This window comes from Astatotilapia calliptera, chromosome 22, assembly GCF_900246225.1.
Source record: "Astatotilapia calliptera chromosome 22, fAstCal1.2, whole genome shotgun sequence".
In the NCBI taxonomy this organism is placed as follows: domain Eukaryota; kingdom Metazoa; phylum Chordata; class Actinopteri; order Cichliformes; family Cichlidae; genus Astatotilapia; species Astatotilapia calliptera.
This window is the reverse complement of record NC_039322.1, coordinates 33,049,225-33,066,018: the sequence shown is the minus strand read 5'-3', so window position 1 is coordinate 33,066,018 and position 16,794 is coordinate 33,049,225. Positions and strand designations below refer to the sequence as shown.

Sequence of the window (16,794 nt, the reverse complement as noted above, 5' to 3'; positions counted from 1 at the left end):
TTCCTGGCTCCGCCACTCTTCAAACATTAGCATGAATTCTGTCTTACCTTTGCTGTCTCGCTTCCAAAACTTAATTAAATGCAATTAAATCGCACTAACTGAATAACTCCATTTCCCACAATGCCTCAGAGCAGAGACGTTTCACTTGAGCAGCATCAGTCTTTGCACAGGTTCAAAGGTGTGAGATGCTATAAAATACATTTTTCTGTGTTGAGTTATTTTGGCACGATAGCATCAACTGTAATATTTGCACCTCTGATGAAGTCTCACAGGTGTTAGCTTCATTTTGATTAGATTACTGCTTACACAGAGTTTGTAATTCATACTCCATCTCACCTTTTCTTGTAATAACTTTACATATGAAAGTAATATTTGATATGTCACTTTAGAAAGCTGCAAGCATGAGCAATTTCTGCATAAATTACAGAAAGACATAAATTATTAATAAAAAAATCATATGACTAAGTCACAACAGATTTTCAAAGGCTAAAAGGAACAAATATTTGAACATCTTCAGTTCCATGACAACTGCACAGCTCACTAAGGAACATGAGATGGTAAATGGACTGGTTATTATTTAGCACTTTCAACTCTGAGCTATCAAAGTGCTTTTAATTTGCCTCATTCACACCAACTCATACGTGTACATTTTTCTATATGGATACATAAGTGCTGTTTATATAACATTCACACACATTCATACTCCAGTGGATGTGTCAGAGAACGTGGGGTTAGTGTTTTGCCCAAAGATATTTGACATGTACTGGAGTCACAACTGGCTGGAAGATACTGGCTTCAACTGATATACATGGAATGTATTCTCATGGAGGTCGGCAATTTGGGGCACACAGCCACAGAGTTAATGATTTCTTCAATGAAAAGCGGTCCCGAGTAATGTGGGTCCAGTTTCTTTGACATGCATTTGAGAGGACTGTCCTTGGAGGACCCAGACTTCCTTGCCTTCCACATACTGTTGGGCTAGGGACCTCATCCAGTCAATGAACTGGTGGTTTTATTCTGCTGTGCGCTGGAGGAAAGCATAAGATTCCCCGGCAGTGGTGTAGGTGATGGTGCACTTGTTGGGTTGCAAATTTTGAAGCCAACATGAAAACCTTATCCAGCCAATGATGTGCAGATCCTGCGTTTTAGATCCCATTAAAATCAAAAAAGATCCTCTAGAAAAGATTATTCTGGAAACAGTTTATTAAACAGAGTCATATGAACAGCAAAACAGTACATGACATTACACAGAACAGCAAGACAACAGATCACAAAGCAAGCAAAGCAAACCTCAGGGTGTAGAGGCTGTAAGCATATTGGACGCTCCTTCATAAGGAGTCAAACCTCTAAACATCTAAAGCCTGCAGGACACCGGCCCTCGAGGCCTGGAGTTCGACACCTGTGGTCTACATTGTTAGAATCCCAGCCGCAGTGTGATTCTAAAGATGTCCTGTGGAGGGCAGTGTTGAGCTTAGTGTGCCGCCCATTTAACAGAAGAAGCCGACGACTAACAGGCAGCAGCGAGGAGCCGGTCCACAGAGGGACGTTCAACAATTCTCTGAGATTTTCCACGTACAATAATCAAAACGTCGTACGCAATGAGGTATCCGAGTGTAGCGCGTTGGCCAATGTGTTTTAAGTCGAGTACTATCAAGTCTTTGAGTTCTTACCTCGTACCTGTGCTACAAGCTAGCTCTGAGTGCCTGACACAGCCAGTTAGTGGCTTCGTCATTTAAAGCCAGTGGCGTGTATTGTCTGAAAGCTCGCTGTTTCCTTTTTTCTTTCAATGAATTCAAAAGTCCGAGGAGTGTTGCAGGAGCTCTCTCGGTGTAGGGAAGGCTACAGTAGTGCACATATGTTAGCATCTGTGGCTAATAGCTACCCTGCTGGGACGCTCAGTGAAGCAGCGCTGATGTGGTGCATTAGTCTCTCTACATTAAGTCATTACATCACAGCATCGTTACATGTTGGCTCGTGCACGCGCTAACGTCAGCTGTGTTGTGTTTGTGTCCAGAGGAGACCGCGGCAGAGGCCGAGGCGGCCGCTTCGGGGCCCGCGGGGGACTGGTCCAGGGGTGAGTTCTCTGCAGTCCCGCATGCTGCTGCTCCAACAGCACCATCATCACACACGCTGTACGGTGCTCCTGTCCCTCTGCTTATTGCACTACACAGACCAATGTGTCAGAATGTAAATGCTGAAATCTCTACGCTTCATTTTTCTGTTCCTGTTCTCAGACAACAGAACTATGAAATCTTGAATGTTGTGCTTTAACTGCCAACCCCGGGAACTGGAATGAAAACCGCTAACACTGCTGTGTAGCCAGAGATAAGACCCTGCAGCTGCAATGCTGTTGAACCAAACGTTAACTAAACGTTATTTTTGTTTAGGTACCGGCCATTTGTCCCACACATCCCATTCGACTTTTATGTGGTAAGTATGTGTGGTGGTGGGAATTAGACACTTCAGCAAATTACAAAGCAGCAAGACGTCAGCCAGCAGTCAGTGTATAATAATAGTATAGAGTGGTTCTAAAGGCAAGTACTCAAGCAGACTGTTGTTTGTCACAAGTGTGAGATGGCCTTCCCCAGAGTGAAGCCTGCACCTGATGAGACGGCTTTCAGTGAGTGTCTGCTGAAAAGGAACCAGGACCTGAGCCCCACCCCTGCGGAGCAGGTCAGTCCGTGAGCCTGCACTCACCCAGTAGCTGTGCACCTGACCTGCTGTTTAAGTTCACTTACACAAACCTTGTTCGTTGTCCGTCAGTCTTCCATCCTGTCCCTGGTCACAAAGATCAACAATGTGATCGACAACCTGATTGTTGCACCTGGCAACTTTGAAGTGGTGAGTCGCACATGAGCGATTGAGTCGTAATGGCTTCAGTGAAGTCCACGCGCTGCTTGTGTCGCTGGTGTGTGTCAGCTGTTCTCTCAGAGCTGAAACATCAAGACTGTTTAGAAACAACACTGAATCACTTGAATGCAGCAACAGTGCTCTGTGCACTATACAGCTTCATTTCCATTGGACAGATTTAGAGCTGGGCGATAGAACGATAACGATATGTATCGCGATATAACTTTTACTCGATAGAGAAATTAAGCTATCGCGATAGACCTCGCCGCTCTTGTCCTCTTAATAAAAAAAAAAAAAAGAACAGCCAATCCAAATTAAGTAGCGCAGAGCCGAACCAATCACAGCCGCAGCGTCACGTCACGTGACTTGTTACGTACAGCACAAGTGCCAAGCCGCACGTGTGTTTGTTTGGGAAGCAGCCAGCGCATAATGGAGGAAATGAGTGTGCCGACTAGAAAAATCAACCGAGCGTGACCGAAGAGAAAACAGATGATGGTTCCAATGCCGGAGAGATTGTCGAACGGAAGAGCCATAGAAGCTCCGTAGTGTGAAGGTATTTCGGCTATTTCAAGTCTGACAAAAAACAGAGTAGCGTGCACTGTAAATTGTGCCGAAAGCAAGTCTGGAAATACAATAAACTGGTGCATGCGCTACGTCCACACGTACCCGGGTATTTTTGAAAACACAGATTTTTCTATGCGTTTGCACCTTTCGTCCACACGTAAACGGCGTTTTTGGTCACTGAAAATGGAGATTTTTAAAAACTCCGACCAGGGTGGATATTTTTGAAAACGCAGTTTTTGCATTTATGTGTGGATGAGAAAAACGGAGAAAACGCAGCGTCAAAGGTGTGCGCATTTTTTGACGTCACACTGTGCGCCACGTTATTGTTTCGGTGAAATGAATTTCTACAATACTGTTAATTCTACTCTCTGCAGTGTTTAAATGCTTACATATACACACAGTTACTGTCCCTCCACACATACGACTCGGTTCTGCTTCTAGACTTCTGATTGGCCAACATTTCTGCACGGTTAGGAATCTAGCGCCACCTGCTGCTTTGGCATGTTCATAGCAGCGTTTTCCTTCATTTCTGCCTTTATGTGTGGACGGGATTATTTTTTAAAACGAAAACGGAAAATCTCAGTTTTCAAAAATACCCGTGTACGTGTGGACGTAGCCTCAGTCTCTGACTGGAAGCGCTAATTCGTCATTCGGCTTTTGTCAGACTAAAGTAACTGTTAAAACTGTTTGAAAAGCTCAGCTATACAACAAGGAGAGATTGAGAATTTCCTTTTAGTTCTCAGTTTATTTGATATTGACAAAAGTTAGTCAGTTTTGTCTGTTCTTCTGTAAAACAAACTGATTTATTTTTAGAATTAATATTTTGTTTCTAAGTGGAATTGACAGTTTAGTCTGTTTCGTTTGTTCTATTTTGAAACTTAAACGCTTTAGCGGCTGCCTTTTGTGTAGTTTGCAATATTTGCCTTTATTTATCTGAAAAAGTCTCATGTTCCTTAAGTACATCTACCCTGTTGAACTTATTATGGGAAATAAATATTTAAATAAAAACAAGCTGCTGATTATTTCACATTTTACTTGTGAGCAACGGCACATTTAAATCTTACAAATATAGTTATTTGGCTTATATCGTGATAGATATCGTTATCGCCTGAAATGAAAAAAACATATCGTGATATGAAAAAATCTCATATCGCCCAGCTCTAGACAGATTTCATATTTATATTATAAGCTAATTAATAATAATAATAATAATAATGGCTTTCGTGTCAGTAATCTTGTACGTGTCGACTTGCAGCAAATTGAAGAGGTGCGTCAGGTGGGTTCCTACAAGAAGGGCACCATGACGACCGGACATAATGTTGCTGACCTGGTTGTAATCCTCAAGATTCTCCCTACATGTGAGTAATTTATGGCACAGTTACTGTCCAAAGAGAAGTTGCTGCTCAGGCACACACCAGCCTGGGAGCTCGGAAAGAAAAGCATCTGGACATCTTTAGGTTTCTTGAAGACGTTTCATCTGAGAAGCTTCTTCAGTTCTAAGAGAAATTGGTGGAAAGTCCCAGATCCCCCAGTAGGGTTTCAAACCTGGGACTCTCCACCAATTTCTCTTAGAACTGAAGAAGCTTCAGAACCTGAAGAAGTCCAGACGCTTTTCTTTCCAAGCTCCTTAAACTGCGATGAGCTGGATGACTGAGAACCTTCACAGACATCACTTCTAAGCCTTTTTAATGCTCTACGTTGTGCTGCTTCTTGTCACTTGGATAATTTGGCAACTTGTTTGCCGTTATTAAAGAATCTATGGTGATAAAGTCTCATCTGTTTATTTTAAATCCATAAAAACAAATGCACCAGGTTTCAGTCTTGGTTTTGAGCCACATGTAGTTTGGGCTGTAACCAGATGTATGTGACCGTCCTCAGTTTGAGCAGGTGTTACTTTCTGAGCCATCCATCAGTGTGATGTTGCTCATAGAGACAACCTGAAAGGCGGGGCTTCTAAAACCTTTGTATCGGTCGCTATTTCATATAAACCCTGTTGGCACTGTTTGCTGTTGTGTGGGTTGTTCTTGCCCCCTTTGTGTCGCGCTCTGAGGGTCATTGTTCTTTACAGTGGAGGCTGTGGCTGCCCTCGGTAACAAAGTAGTGGAGACGCTTCGCACACAAGACCCTACTGAAGGTAAACAGACGTGTGGTGTTTGAATAGCTGCGTTTGTGGGCGAGTCCTGCTCTGACCGTGTCATGTCCTAAATGTTCAGAGTTTTCATTCAAATTCGATTTAGTAAATGTTTCTTTTTCAGGATAAAAACATTTGGTTTAGTCATTTGACTTGTTGGCTGTGACACTGACCAGAGCTTATAACCAAGTGCTTCTCAGCCTTGCAGCTGTAAAACGTGCCTGACACAGTGTTTGACTCCTCCTCTCAGTGCTGTCCATGTTGACCAATGAGACTGGCTTCGAGATCAGTTCAGCTGATGCTACAGTGAAGATCCTCATCACCACGGTCCCTCCTAACCTGCGCAAACTGGACCCCGAGCTGCACTGTGAGACTTTTGATCTGGTCTGGAGACACAAATGTGCACAGTGGGCCAGTCTTGGTACAAATGTGTAGCGCTGTGGTTGTTTAAAAAAAAGGAATGTCTTTTGTTTCTTGTCTCCTCAGTGGACATCAAGGTGCTGCAGAGTGCCCTCGCTGCCATCCGTCACGCTCGCTGGTTTGAGGAGAACGCCTCTCAGTCAACGTGAGGAAAAGTCGTATTTTACCTGGTCTGCTTTCACAGTAACAATACAAATAAGCTCACTGGAGCTTGGTTTGTTTCACGTCTGATCTTTAGAGTCAAAGTATTGATCCGCCTGCTGAAAGACTTGAGGCTGCGTTTCCCTGGATTCGAACCCCTGACGCCCTGGATCCTCGATCTGCTGGTAAGTTCCATAAATGATGTCCTGAGTGAATAAATAATCCACGTCCACAACGCTGACGTCCTTATTTATTGGAAGGACGTTAAACATTGGTTTGTTCCATAAAGCAGTGAGTATTCCCTCTCTAGGGCCACTCTGCAGTGATGAACAACCCCTCCAGGCAGCCTCTGTCTCTGAACGTGGCCTACAGGTCAGTCGTCACTCTGCTCAGATTGCACTCTGTTTTGTAGTCGCTGTGGAAGAAATGTTTCTGTTGTTGTTCTTGAAGGCGCTGCCTGCAGATGCTGGCTGCTGGTCTCTTTCTGCCTGGCTCTGTGGGCATCACTGACCCCTGTGAAAGTGGAAACTTCAGAGTGCACACAGTCATGACTCTAGAACAGCAGGTAGATCTGCTCAGTGCTTTTTATTCCTGCAGGTCACGTTTCTTATTTGTGCCAAGCTTAATCCTGTCTGTGGAACTGGAAACATGTTTATGTCGCACTCAACACAATACAGAATATTCAGCTCTGAGCGAGGATGTGACTGCAGGTGTGTTTGTGCAGGACATGGTGTGCTTCACCGCTCAGACTCTGGTGAGGGTGCTGTCTCACGGAGGCTACAGGAAGATCCTCGGTCTGGAGGGCGATGCCAGCTGTAAGATAACATCATTGTTCTCTGTACCTTAACATGTAGTCTATAGTTTATGGGCTAAATGAACAAACACCTGATTTCTCAGTTTAAATTGCACACGTTACAGCTGAGCTGTCTCTAGGACACACTGCAAATGCACACATCATGGAGTCACCTTCATCTAACATCTGTGAACACCTGTGTAAATAGACCGTATTCATATTTGATAAACATTCTAAATAACGTCAGTGTCCATATTTATAACTGCGTGTTTATGTAATATTATGGACAGAATGCACTCATAATGGACGTCACTGTAAGTTTGGGCTTTTAAAGACTTTTTCTAGGCTGGACCGGTGCTGCACAGCATCCATCTTTAGTTACACAACAATGTATTTGGGATTTTCTGTTTGGATTATTTTGGAAAGCCCATAAAGGGTCAGAATTATACACACAGGCTCACAGATGTACACATGCCTCCACTAATGTTTGGTTAAACGTCCCTCAGCAAGCTGCAACATGGCAGCCGTCACCAAGCTGCGAGCATCATTCTGTCTGCAGTTGGTATAACTGGCAGGGCTGATTTAAATGTGTTGGTTCTGGTGATGTAGACGATACATCATGAAGGTTTATCACAGTTAATTCATCTTATCAGAAAAAGACTGCATGTAATTGTCAGCTTGCCCCTTTTTAACCAGTCTGATAGCTGACTCTGTGGTAACAGGTTTTAGTGACTGTGTACTTCATACAAACTAGAATATCTTATTGGATTAAACAGATATTGACAAAGTTGAACTTTAAGCCAAATATTTTCAGTTGAAAAAGATGCTAAACTGTAATGTTCTCAAAATCTGAGCCTCGGTGGTTTCTGGATTATTTCCTGTCAGGCACAGTTTGACAAAGCGGTGACGCTGAGGCTGAATAAGCTCATCTTATACAGTTGTTTGAATTGATCTTGGACTTTGCAGTTGCTCATAAATGTATGTAATCTAACTGCATGTTTCCTACAAAGCCACTGTGATGAAACGCGTGTTTGCTACAGAGCCTGACAGAATGTAACACAGACCAGCCCAGAAACACACAATGAAACAGTGACCGGTGTGCCTGGTAGTTTATTGAATCTAATTTAAAACGAACGCAGGTTTATTTTAATAAGTGTGCATTTCAGCATGAAAGGTGAAGGAGCCAGGCAAAGAGAAGTGTTCTGGGACAATCCCAGTTTAGAATGAGCATTTTTACCCTCGTGACTGGGTGCAGTCACTGTGTACACACTGACACGGGACTCAAAGAGTGTAACGTTTGTTTTTCTTACACATCTACACTGTGAAAGGCTGCTCAGGGAAGACTGGGCGCTGTGGACAACAATATGATGACTCGAGGACAAGGCAGTCTAGGACTTTAAAATTTCCACCGTAGGAACAGCCGCTGAAACTCTTGCTATGTTTGAATTTCAGTGACCTCAACCGTAAGGTCAGGGTCAGAGGTCAAGTTTTCAGAAAATCACTCAGGATCTACTCGGGCTGAACAGCAGCATCTCATGCTGAGCTGTGATTGATCAATTGTACCCGCTGTAAAATAATATTGTGTTTCTGCAGACCTAGCAACAGAGATGTCGACATGGGACGGCGTGATCGTGACTCCCTCAGAGAAAGCCTACGAGAAACCTCCGGAGAGGAAGGAGGAGGAAGATGAAGCTTTGGAGGAAGGAGGGGACGGAGAGGACGAGAGCATGGAGACACAGGAGTGACGAAGAGGTTCGAGCATCACCAACATCCACCGCATTGCAGGATGAATGCTCAGTTGCATGTATCTTAAAGAGCTGAGTCTTCTCATCATATGGCTAAAATGTTCATCGCTGTGTTCGTTCTGACAAACACGACCTCGCTCTGTTTTCTTCCACAGTGAACGTGGGTAATTTATCGTCCCTTCAGCCTGACCACTCTGAAAGACCAGCAGCAGAGTTCGTACGACAGTCACTGGTCCCCTCGTGTCCCTGATTTTTTTCTTTTTTATATATAAATGGTAATGTTGGTTTTGTTTGTACTTCCTTTTTGTAACAGTTGACATAAACTTATTTCTAGTTTTGCCGAGTCTTCTGTGTCCTTTGCAAAGATGAAGGTGAACTGGGAAGAATTAACACGCAGGTCTGGTCACACGTCTCACTCATTACAATTAAACTTGTAGGAAGTGAAATCTATGCAACACACACTCACTCACACTCTGTGGGTAAAATAAGTACTGAACACATCACCAATGTGACATAAAATTCCCACCAGATGTCAGGAACAACCCATCCAATCAAACCATAAATGACACAGGGAAAACATTGAACATGGTCACTGAAATGTGTTTAATACATATACAAAAGCCTTTGTTGGTAATGACTTGGTTCTTTCGGGTCAGCTGATTGGCTGGGCCATGCTTTATTTTCCTTCTGTGAAACCAGCTGCGTGGTTTGAGACGTCAGTTTCATCTTCATCATCCTGATAGATGGCAGCAATTTTTGTTGTCTCTGTAAATGTTTCCATCCTTCCTTCAGTTCTGTCAGGCGTTTCAGTGCAGGGAGCTGAACAGCCCCACATCCTGATGCTCCCACCTCCAGGCTTCACTGCTGCTACGGTGTTTTTGGGGTGATATGCAGCGCCTTTCAAACGTGTGCATTACGGCATCCAAAGAGTTCAGTTTTGGTCTCATCAGACTATATCCTCCCAGTATTTCACAGGTGTGTCTAAATGTTGTTCAGCAAACTTTAAACAGTGAGCTTTACTTGTTTTCTGCTGATTCCAGGTCTTCCTGTTGCTCTCCTCAGCTCCTCGACTACCTTTCTGATAATTCATCTCACTCTGGAAGCTTGCGGCACACTTTATTGTGGAATTTCCACTTCCAGATTATGGCCCAACAGTGCTCACAAGAACTGTCAGTAGTTTGGAAATTCTTCTGTAACCAATGCCGTCGAAATGTTTTGCAACAATAAGGTTGCGACGGTCGTTGCGAGCTCAGTCGTTTCACCCATCATCAGATGTTTCTTGTGTGGCACGTTGGTAATGAGACATTTATAGGCCAACCAGCCTGACTCTCTCATTTCTGCAGGTGTCATGACTAGGGATGGGTATCGTTTAGGTTTTATCCGATACCGGTGCCAAATCGGTACTTTTGAAACGGTGCCGGTGCTCAAACCGGTGCTTAAAGAATGGAGAACACAAAATTGGTCCAAAAACCTCTCATGTTCAGCTGGTTTTTGTAAAAAGATAACAATGTTAGCCTTTTCTGCAGCTATGGGGCATATATGGTATCACTCTTGGCTGGAAGCAGTGCTTAATCAATGGAAAAAACACAAACTTTGTCCTAAACCTCTCATGTTTAACTGTTTTCCACTTTTTCGTTGGTCATTTTAGCCTTTTTGGCCAGGGTGAAGGGAGTATCTGCCATCAAACAAGAAGACAGCCGCATGTAGCTATGATGGTGTTTGCTAGTTCACCTTACATGCATTAATGTAATAAGGTGGTTAGCCTACTCAACGTAAATTACACTCGAACAACATGAAGCTACTCACGCAGAGAAGAACGGCTGCTGCTGCATCATCATCCTCATCATTTCTGCTACACTGGCAGGGCTAGGGGCCAGGACTCTCCTCTTCGGGTTTTTGGGGGATGTTGCATAACAGGCAACCCACCCGCAGTAGATGTGCTCGGTGTGAGGGCTCGCAGCAAGCTATCAAATACGGCGCATTTCTGGGCTTTTAAAAAAAACGCTATGCGTCGCCAGGTGTTTCATCGGATTCTTGGTGTTACCTCCTTTGACAGTATCACAGTATCAGCTTAAAGCACTTGTTGCTGCTGAGTTTGCATCTTTTGCTGTGAAGTACAGCCAGACTTTTGACCGCTTCGCCTTGGGCATTTTTAATCTGTAGCTCTGCTCTAGAAGAACATACGTACCTGGCCCCGCCTACTATCCTCGGAAACTTAAAATGATTGGCTAGAAGTGTATCACAGCTCAGGAAAAAAAAGCACCGAAATGTGCGCTGCTTTTCGGTTTGGTTACTACCGTTTATGTCAGAACCGGTGCCATCATGGCACTGGACACCGGTACCCATCCCTAGTCATGACTGTCCTGCCTTTTTGCACCTCCCTTTCTTCATGTGTTCAATACTTTTTACCCCGTTTCATTTCTGGACATCTGTAGTTAATTTCTTTGCATGTGTGGATTGGATGTGTTGTTACTGGTGACGTCGTGTCAACAGCACCTATAAATATATTTACTTATAAAACTGATGTGTTCAACACACATCTGACACAACTTTCATCAGCATGAGAAGACTAATTCTTGATGTTGGCCTGACTTTGCACAAACACTGTTAATAGTTCATGTGGAATCTTAACCCTGGTTACAGATGCAATAGATCCAGATCCATGTTGTACGAAACTGGATGTAGTGTTGTTACACTTTACTGTAGTGATTCAGACAAATCTAATTCCTTTGGATTTATTTCTCCAGTAGTTAAGTCACTTAGTAGTTCAAAAACAGAATATCTCAAACACAAACTTGCTGGGAGCAGGCGGTAAAATCACATGATGTAAAAACTTTAAACACAGAGGGCAGAAATCACACGTTCTGGAGTGATATCAACAGACAGTACTGCCTTGATTACACTCTGTTACAGACACGGTCATAGACAGCTGGAGATGTGATGGTTATGTGCAGAACGGCAGCAACTAGCATGGTTTACTTCACATGAGGGAAGCGAGGGCTTTAAAGCAGCAATGTGATCTAAGGCCAAACAACCGTGTTCATGCAGGTCTGAAGTAATATGTGAAACTGGTTTAGCATTTTAGAAACTCCTCAGCTTTTCTGTAGCAAGAGATTTGAAGGAACTCGACTACACAGCATGGTGGCAGTACTACAGCTCCTGCAGTCAGGACTGCTTTGTGTAGAATCAGGGGGAAATAAATTTTGTTAACCCGAGTAGATTTTTCTCAATCCTTACTAGTCCTCAAATGAATATCTCCTCCAAGTCTTACAATTTATGGCTTGAGCTTGAGCCAGGGGTGAACCATGGTGAGGATGGACAGGACGGACGAGGCCAGGCCACAAGCCCCGACAAAGCCTGGACCTGTAGGGTAAATCCCCAACCGGTCCAGTGGGATGAAGACATCACAACTGTTCTTCACCAGGTCCAACAGCAGTGGCGGGTTGCTGTACAGCACAGTCCCCACCAGATGAAGCTGTCTGTAGAGCCAGCCAAAACCCATGGCTTGTGTGGCAGGTGAGGAGGAAGAGGGAAGGTGGTCAGGTGGCAGAGGAATGCTGGGGGAGGATGGCTGTTTGCTGGTTGTGGAACGTGCTTCGCGCTCCATGAGGAGATGGAGCTCGTAGGCATCTCGGGTCAGGTTCAGGATCAAAGCAAAGAGGTAGTACCTGCAGGTTTAACCACACAGTTTGTTTAACTCAATTTTAAATTTCAGTTACCTGAAATCAATCACTAGAAGATAACTGTGATTCCTTTGTGACCCTGATATGAAGATGACTGCAAGCACACTTCAAATCAGGCTTTGAGTGCATGTGATGCAAACTCAAAGCCCTGTGGGTAACTGCTGGAAGTGGACACAGGTGAGTTAAATACCATGACTTAATTTCCCACACAAAGGCATCACACCAGCTCTGGTTTAAAGCTCCGCATGTCCTCTGAAACAGGTTCGTTACCACTATCAGTAAACAGACTTGAACCTTTTTATTATGAGCGCTTAAAGTACTTTCAAATTAAAAGCCTCAGTGACACTTTCACAGAGGAATGTCTGGTGTATTCTTACACACTCGAGTGCCATGTTAGACATGTGGACTGAAGGAGCTGCAAACCGAAACCTGAGTCTAACAACAAGTTACTTAGCCTTCATAATTGGAAGCACTCGATTAACTGGATTAAGCCCACTGCTTCTCATTAACAGGTTCATCCTGCGCTACTTTGTATCTGTTGTCTGCTTACATGACAGGTTGTCAGGTCACTATGTTGCGGCTGTAGGGTTGTGCAGTCGCTCTGTCCAATGGCTTGACTTACTCTGTAACCTCGGTGAGGCTGCCATAACTGCACACGTCACCACACAGTTCTGATTAGTTCTGAAAAAGGTTTTCCAGAAAGCTGAACAGGGACAGCTGTAAGGGACCAGAGGCTCACTGGGGAGGCAGCTCAGTTCAGCTGTATTTATACAGCGCCAAATCACACCAACAGTTCCCCCAGTGTGCTTTATAGTGTAAAGACCCTATAATAATACAACATAATGTTGCTAATGAATGACATGGAGGATTTTTAGGCCCTCAATGCGATCAGTAGATGTACATATAGTTTGATCTGTGGAGCAACATGACACTTTACACAACCAGTCCTGCATGTATTTCTTCCTCACACACCTGAAAGATCTCTGACTCCACTTGTGCTGGTCGAGTTTGGAGATGAGACCGGTTTTTCCCGCCCACAGCACATTGTCGCAGGCAAAGTACATGGCTCTGTTAAGGTGACTGATGGTCAGGCACAGCCGCAGCACGCTGTCAGAAAGGTGTATGGCCCTTTTGGCGGCCTCCAGGGCCTCCACGGAGTTGCCCAGGCGTAGCACTGTGGAAGAACCAACACCAGTCCCACTTAAGCTTTGGTACGTGGAAACGACTCAGACTCGCTCTGGCTGTTTTACTCACACTTTCTTGTCAGACTCATGTGTGCCTCCAGCTGACTGACAGTTCTGCGGATCTGAGCTGCTTCGTCATTTTGCAGAGTGGATCCGAGCAGCGCGCAAGCATACTGTGCAGCCCTGTGAACGCACAACGCACAGTCATTATCAACAGACACACACGTCTCCAGGACGGAAAGCAGTGCGCTTAACAAACTCAACTACTCTGTGCAGCTGCAGCTGGCATCTTAAGGCCGCTTGATTTGAAACCAGCGCAGGAAGAGCTGCTCCTACTGAGCAGATAAAAGTTCCGCTTCAAACACGGAACTCAGTCTGCAACATCCAGCCGACGGTTTTATCACATTAGCAGAAATGAACAAGCTCGACGAATCCCGCGTCTCAACCAGCAACGTGCCAAACGTCAGTAACGTCACCTGAAAACTCTCTCCTTGGCTTGGCTCTGGGCATTAAAGCGAACCCAAGAGTCCATGTTGGCTCGCGGCTCGTATCCGCTGCTCGGCTAGCTGTCAAACTGCTAACTTATCTTTAAATGCTTTAGTGCGGTTGTTTGTTTTAATGCCAGAAGAGCTCCTCCGTTTTTAGCTCTGCTTTCTACGCTTAACTGTCCGAGTAGAAAACAAGAGGGTCAATCCAGCGCTTCTAATTCTTCTTCTTAGTGATGTGTTGGTGGCGAACGAAACGGCTCTTAGAGCCGATTCTTTGACATGAACGACGCGAGCCGACTAATTATCGCGAGCCGTGTTTTTTCTTTTCTTTCTCTCACCCTCTCTCTCTCTCTCGCACTTTTTCTGCTTTGCGCTGAGCAGAGGGGGAGGGCCGGTAGTTACACTCACAGTAGCACAGGAACAGAGCGGGAGGAAGAAAGAGAGCCAGGGACAACAACGTCACATTAGAAAGGTATAGTAATCATCCACAACTATTTTCAGTTGCGGATGATAAAGGATTCAGAAAGTTTATTCATGCAGGCCCATATGACAGAGAATGTGCATGTTCTTTTTGTTTTCACGTTTCAATTTATATTTAATTGTGTTGTGGTTTGCAGTGTTTTGTGTTGTCCATCCATCCATCCATTTGCTTCCGCTTATCCTTTTCAGGGTCGCGGGGGGCGCTGGAGCCTATCCCAGCTGTCATAGGGCGAAAGGCGGGGTACAACCTGGACAGGTCGCCAGTCTGTCGCAGGGCTAACACACAGGGACAGACAACCATTCGCACTCACATTCATTCGCACATTCACACCTAGTGACAATTTGAATTATCCAATTAACCTATCCCCACAAGCTGCATGTCTTTGGACGGTGGGAGGAAGCCGGAGTACCCGGAGAGAACCCACGCAGACACGGGGAGAACATGCAAACTCCACACAGAAAGACCCCAGCCTGATGGTGGAATTGAACTCAGGACCTTCTTGCTGTGCTGCAGTTTTGTGTTGTTTCACTTTAAATTTGTTTAAAAGGAAAAAGCTGAACATTTAAATATTTAAAAGTTGAAATGTGAATAGTTGGTTTTTGTATTATATGATTTATTTATTACATTTTATGTGGAGTGAATAAATAAAAGTATATTTACGGTACCCTAGAGACAAAGCACGTACAAATCCCGAAGCACGTACAAACTCCAAAACACTAAAAACTCCAAAACATGTACAAAACACAACGGCAGTGCTCCAGAATGCTAGGCGCTAGGCGTGTTGAGCTTTTGTTACCTCGTGGCTACACAAGCCAGCAAGTACCAACGACCGGATTTGGTGTGATCTAGGTAGCTCTGTTTTGGAAGTTCACTTAATGCTAGAAATGTGTTATGAAGTTTGTACATGCTTTGGAATTTGTACATGCTTTTTGGAGTGCTTTGTGTCAAGGGGCCACCGCATATATTTATATATAAACATATATAAATAAAACAACTTTTTTTAAAAAAATAGTAATTCTTTTTGTGCATAATTTTATATTATTATTAATAATAAATTAATTAAAGCAACAAAACAACCTGAAGACCCGGCTCTTTTTAGTGAGTCGAGCCGAAAGATCCGGTTCTCTAAAAAGATCCGGAAATCCCATCACTACTTCTTCTTCGGTTGAGCTGCTGCTCGGCAAAGCAGCTGACCCGCTGGCGCCCCCTGTGGACCGGAGTTTGAAACCGGCGCTGTAGAGCCTGTTTTCTTCGAAAAATAAGTGACCTTTGGGTAAACTTCATTTGTTTTATCTTCATGGATGTTTCCCACATTCCAGAAACACGTGCTGATTTTATTATTATTATTATTATTATTATTATTATTATTATTATTATTATCTTCTTTTTTACATGTTCTTATCTGTGCTTATCTTAGGGGCTTCCAACAGTGGCGGAGCAGTGGGTTATTATTTGTGTAGATAAAATAACAACGAAGCATATACTATACAAATGTAGCACAATTTAAAGACTATTGTACTGTGTTGCTACATATATGCAATAGATAAAAGACAAAGCTTACATAGAACAAATGTGTTTATATGTGAAAAAACAGAAATGTGTTCTACATTATTATTAGATAAATCTAAAGTAGTTAATCTCATAAAAAACAGATTACAATAAATAAAGTGCACCAAAGTTTAATGTGCTCTTAAATTTAGATTATCTTAAAGAAAGAAAGGATTATTTTGTAAGAAGAACACATTTTAATTAATTAATGATTTATTGTTTTTATTTTTAATAATTATTAATATATTAAAGACTGAGTTTTTTTCCTTTACCAAATATTTATATAGTGCATTTTTATAGCTGTGGTTCCTCTACAACAACTGGAGGAAGAACCTGAGACACAACCTGCGGCAAACAGAGGCCCAAAACGCTGCACAGAACAACAAGAATGACTTTACAGGTGAACTAACCAACAATCATCAGCAACTTTGACCAACATTTCCAAATGGAGTTTCCTGAACAAACAACACCCAGAAAAAGACAAAGAGATAAAATAGTTTGTTTTTTTTGCTCAAATGAAACATTTTTACAAAAATACACTTTTATTACTTGCAGCTCATTAAAGTCTGTATCTGCAACATATTTTTTTCGTAGCAGACCCACAAACCCTTTGTTAATCCTCATGTTGTGTTCATTTCCTGGTTAAACAAGTTTGTGTTCCGGGTCAAAATGACTCATCATCGTGTTTTGGAGAGAATGAAGCGACTCACTGAACCAGAGCAAGAAGAGCAGAGTCGCATAAATTATCATAACTACAGCTCACCCC

The 16,794-nt window shown here is 43.4% G+C and overlaps 2 protein-coding genes across 3 annotated transcripts; one reads left to right on the top strand and one right to left on the bottom strand.

Moving 5' to 3' along the window:
• The first annotated feature begins 1,406 nt into the window (after window positions 1-1,406).
• Window positions 1,407-8,982, top strand: ilf2 (interleukin enhancer binding factor 2). The gene is made up of 15 exons (XM_026156393.1): window positions 1,407-1,603; window positions 2,015-2,074; window positions 2,388-2,430; window positions 2,569-2,673; window positions 2,764-2,841; window positions 4,670-4,772; window positions 5,483-5,548; window positions 5,796-5,912; window positions 6,032-6,110; window positions 6,204-6,291; window positions 6,417-6,478; window positions 6,557-6,671; window positions 6,831-6,921; window positions 8,493-8,651; window positions 8,800-8,982. Exons 1-14 carry the CDS (start codon window positions 1,599-1,601, stop codon window positions 8,642-8,644), a joined length of 1,164 nt encoding a protein of 387 aa, XP_026012178.1. The 5' UTR covers window positions 1,407-1,598; the 3' UTR covers window positions 8,645-8,651; window positions 8,800-8,982.
• A 2,381-nt stretch (window positions 8,983-11,363) lies between these two features.
• On the bottom strand, window positions 11,364-14,279 carry pex11b (peroxisomal biogenesis factor 11 beta). 2 transcript variants are annotated; one of them, XM_026155855.1, is made up of 4 exons: window positions 13,988-14,279; window positions 13,582-13,694; window positions 13,300-13,501; window positions 11,364-12,312 (listed from the first exon to the last, which is right to left on the bottom strand). In XM_026155855.1, exons 1-4 carry the CDS (start codon window positions 14,041-14,043, stop codon window positions 11,919-11,921), a joined length of 765 nt encoding a protein of 254 aa, XP_026011640.1. In that variant the 5' UTR covers window positions 14,044-14,279; the 3' UTR covers window positions 11,364-11,918. The 2 variants fall into 2 exon arrangements, with proteins under 2 accessions (XP_026011640.1, XP_026011641.1); XM_026155856.1 differs by lacking the exon at window positions 13,988-14,279 and adding an exon at window positions 13,776-13,980.
• Window positions 14,280-16,794: the final 2,515 nt, after the last annotated feature.

Excerpts from the sequence above, each read along its gene's own strand:
- ilf2 (XM_026156393.1), top strand. Across the intron at positions 6,479-6,556 it reads TCTCTGAACGTGGCCTACAG|GCGCTGCCTGCAGATGCTGG; the intron begins GTCAGTCGTCAC and ends TTGTTCTTGAAG. Across the intron at positions 6,672-6,830 it reads TCATGACTCTAGAACAGCAG|GACATGGTGTGCTTCACCGC; the intron begins GTAGATCTGCTC and ends GTGTTTGTGCAG.
- pex11b (XM_026155855.1), bottom strand. The coding sequence starts at position 14,043 with ATGGACTCTTGGGTTCGCTTTAATGCCCAGAGCCAAGCCAAGGAGAGA. Across the intron at positions 13,695-13,987 it reads GCCAAGGAGAGAGTTTTCAG|GGCTGCACAGTATGCTTGCG; the intron begins GTGACGTTACTG and ends GTGCGTTCACAG. Across the intron at positions 13,502-13,581 it reads CATGAGTCTGACAAGAAAGT|TGCTACGCCTGGGCAACTCC; the intron begins GTGAGTAAAACA and ends GTTCTTCCACAG.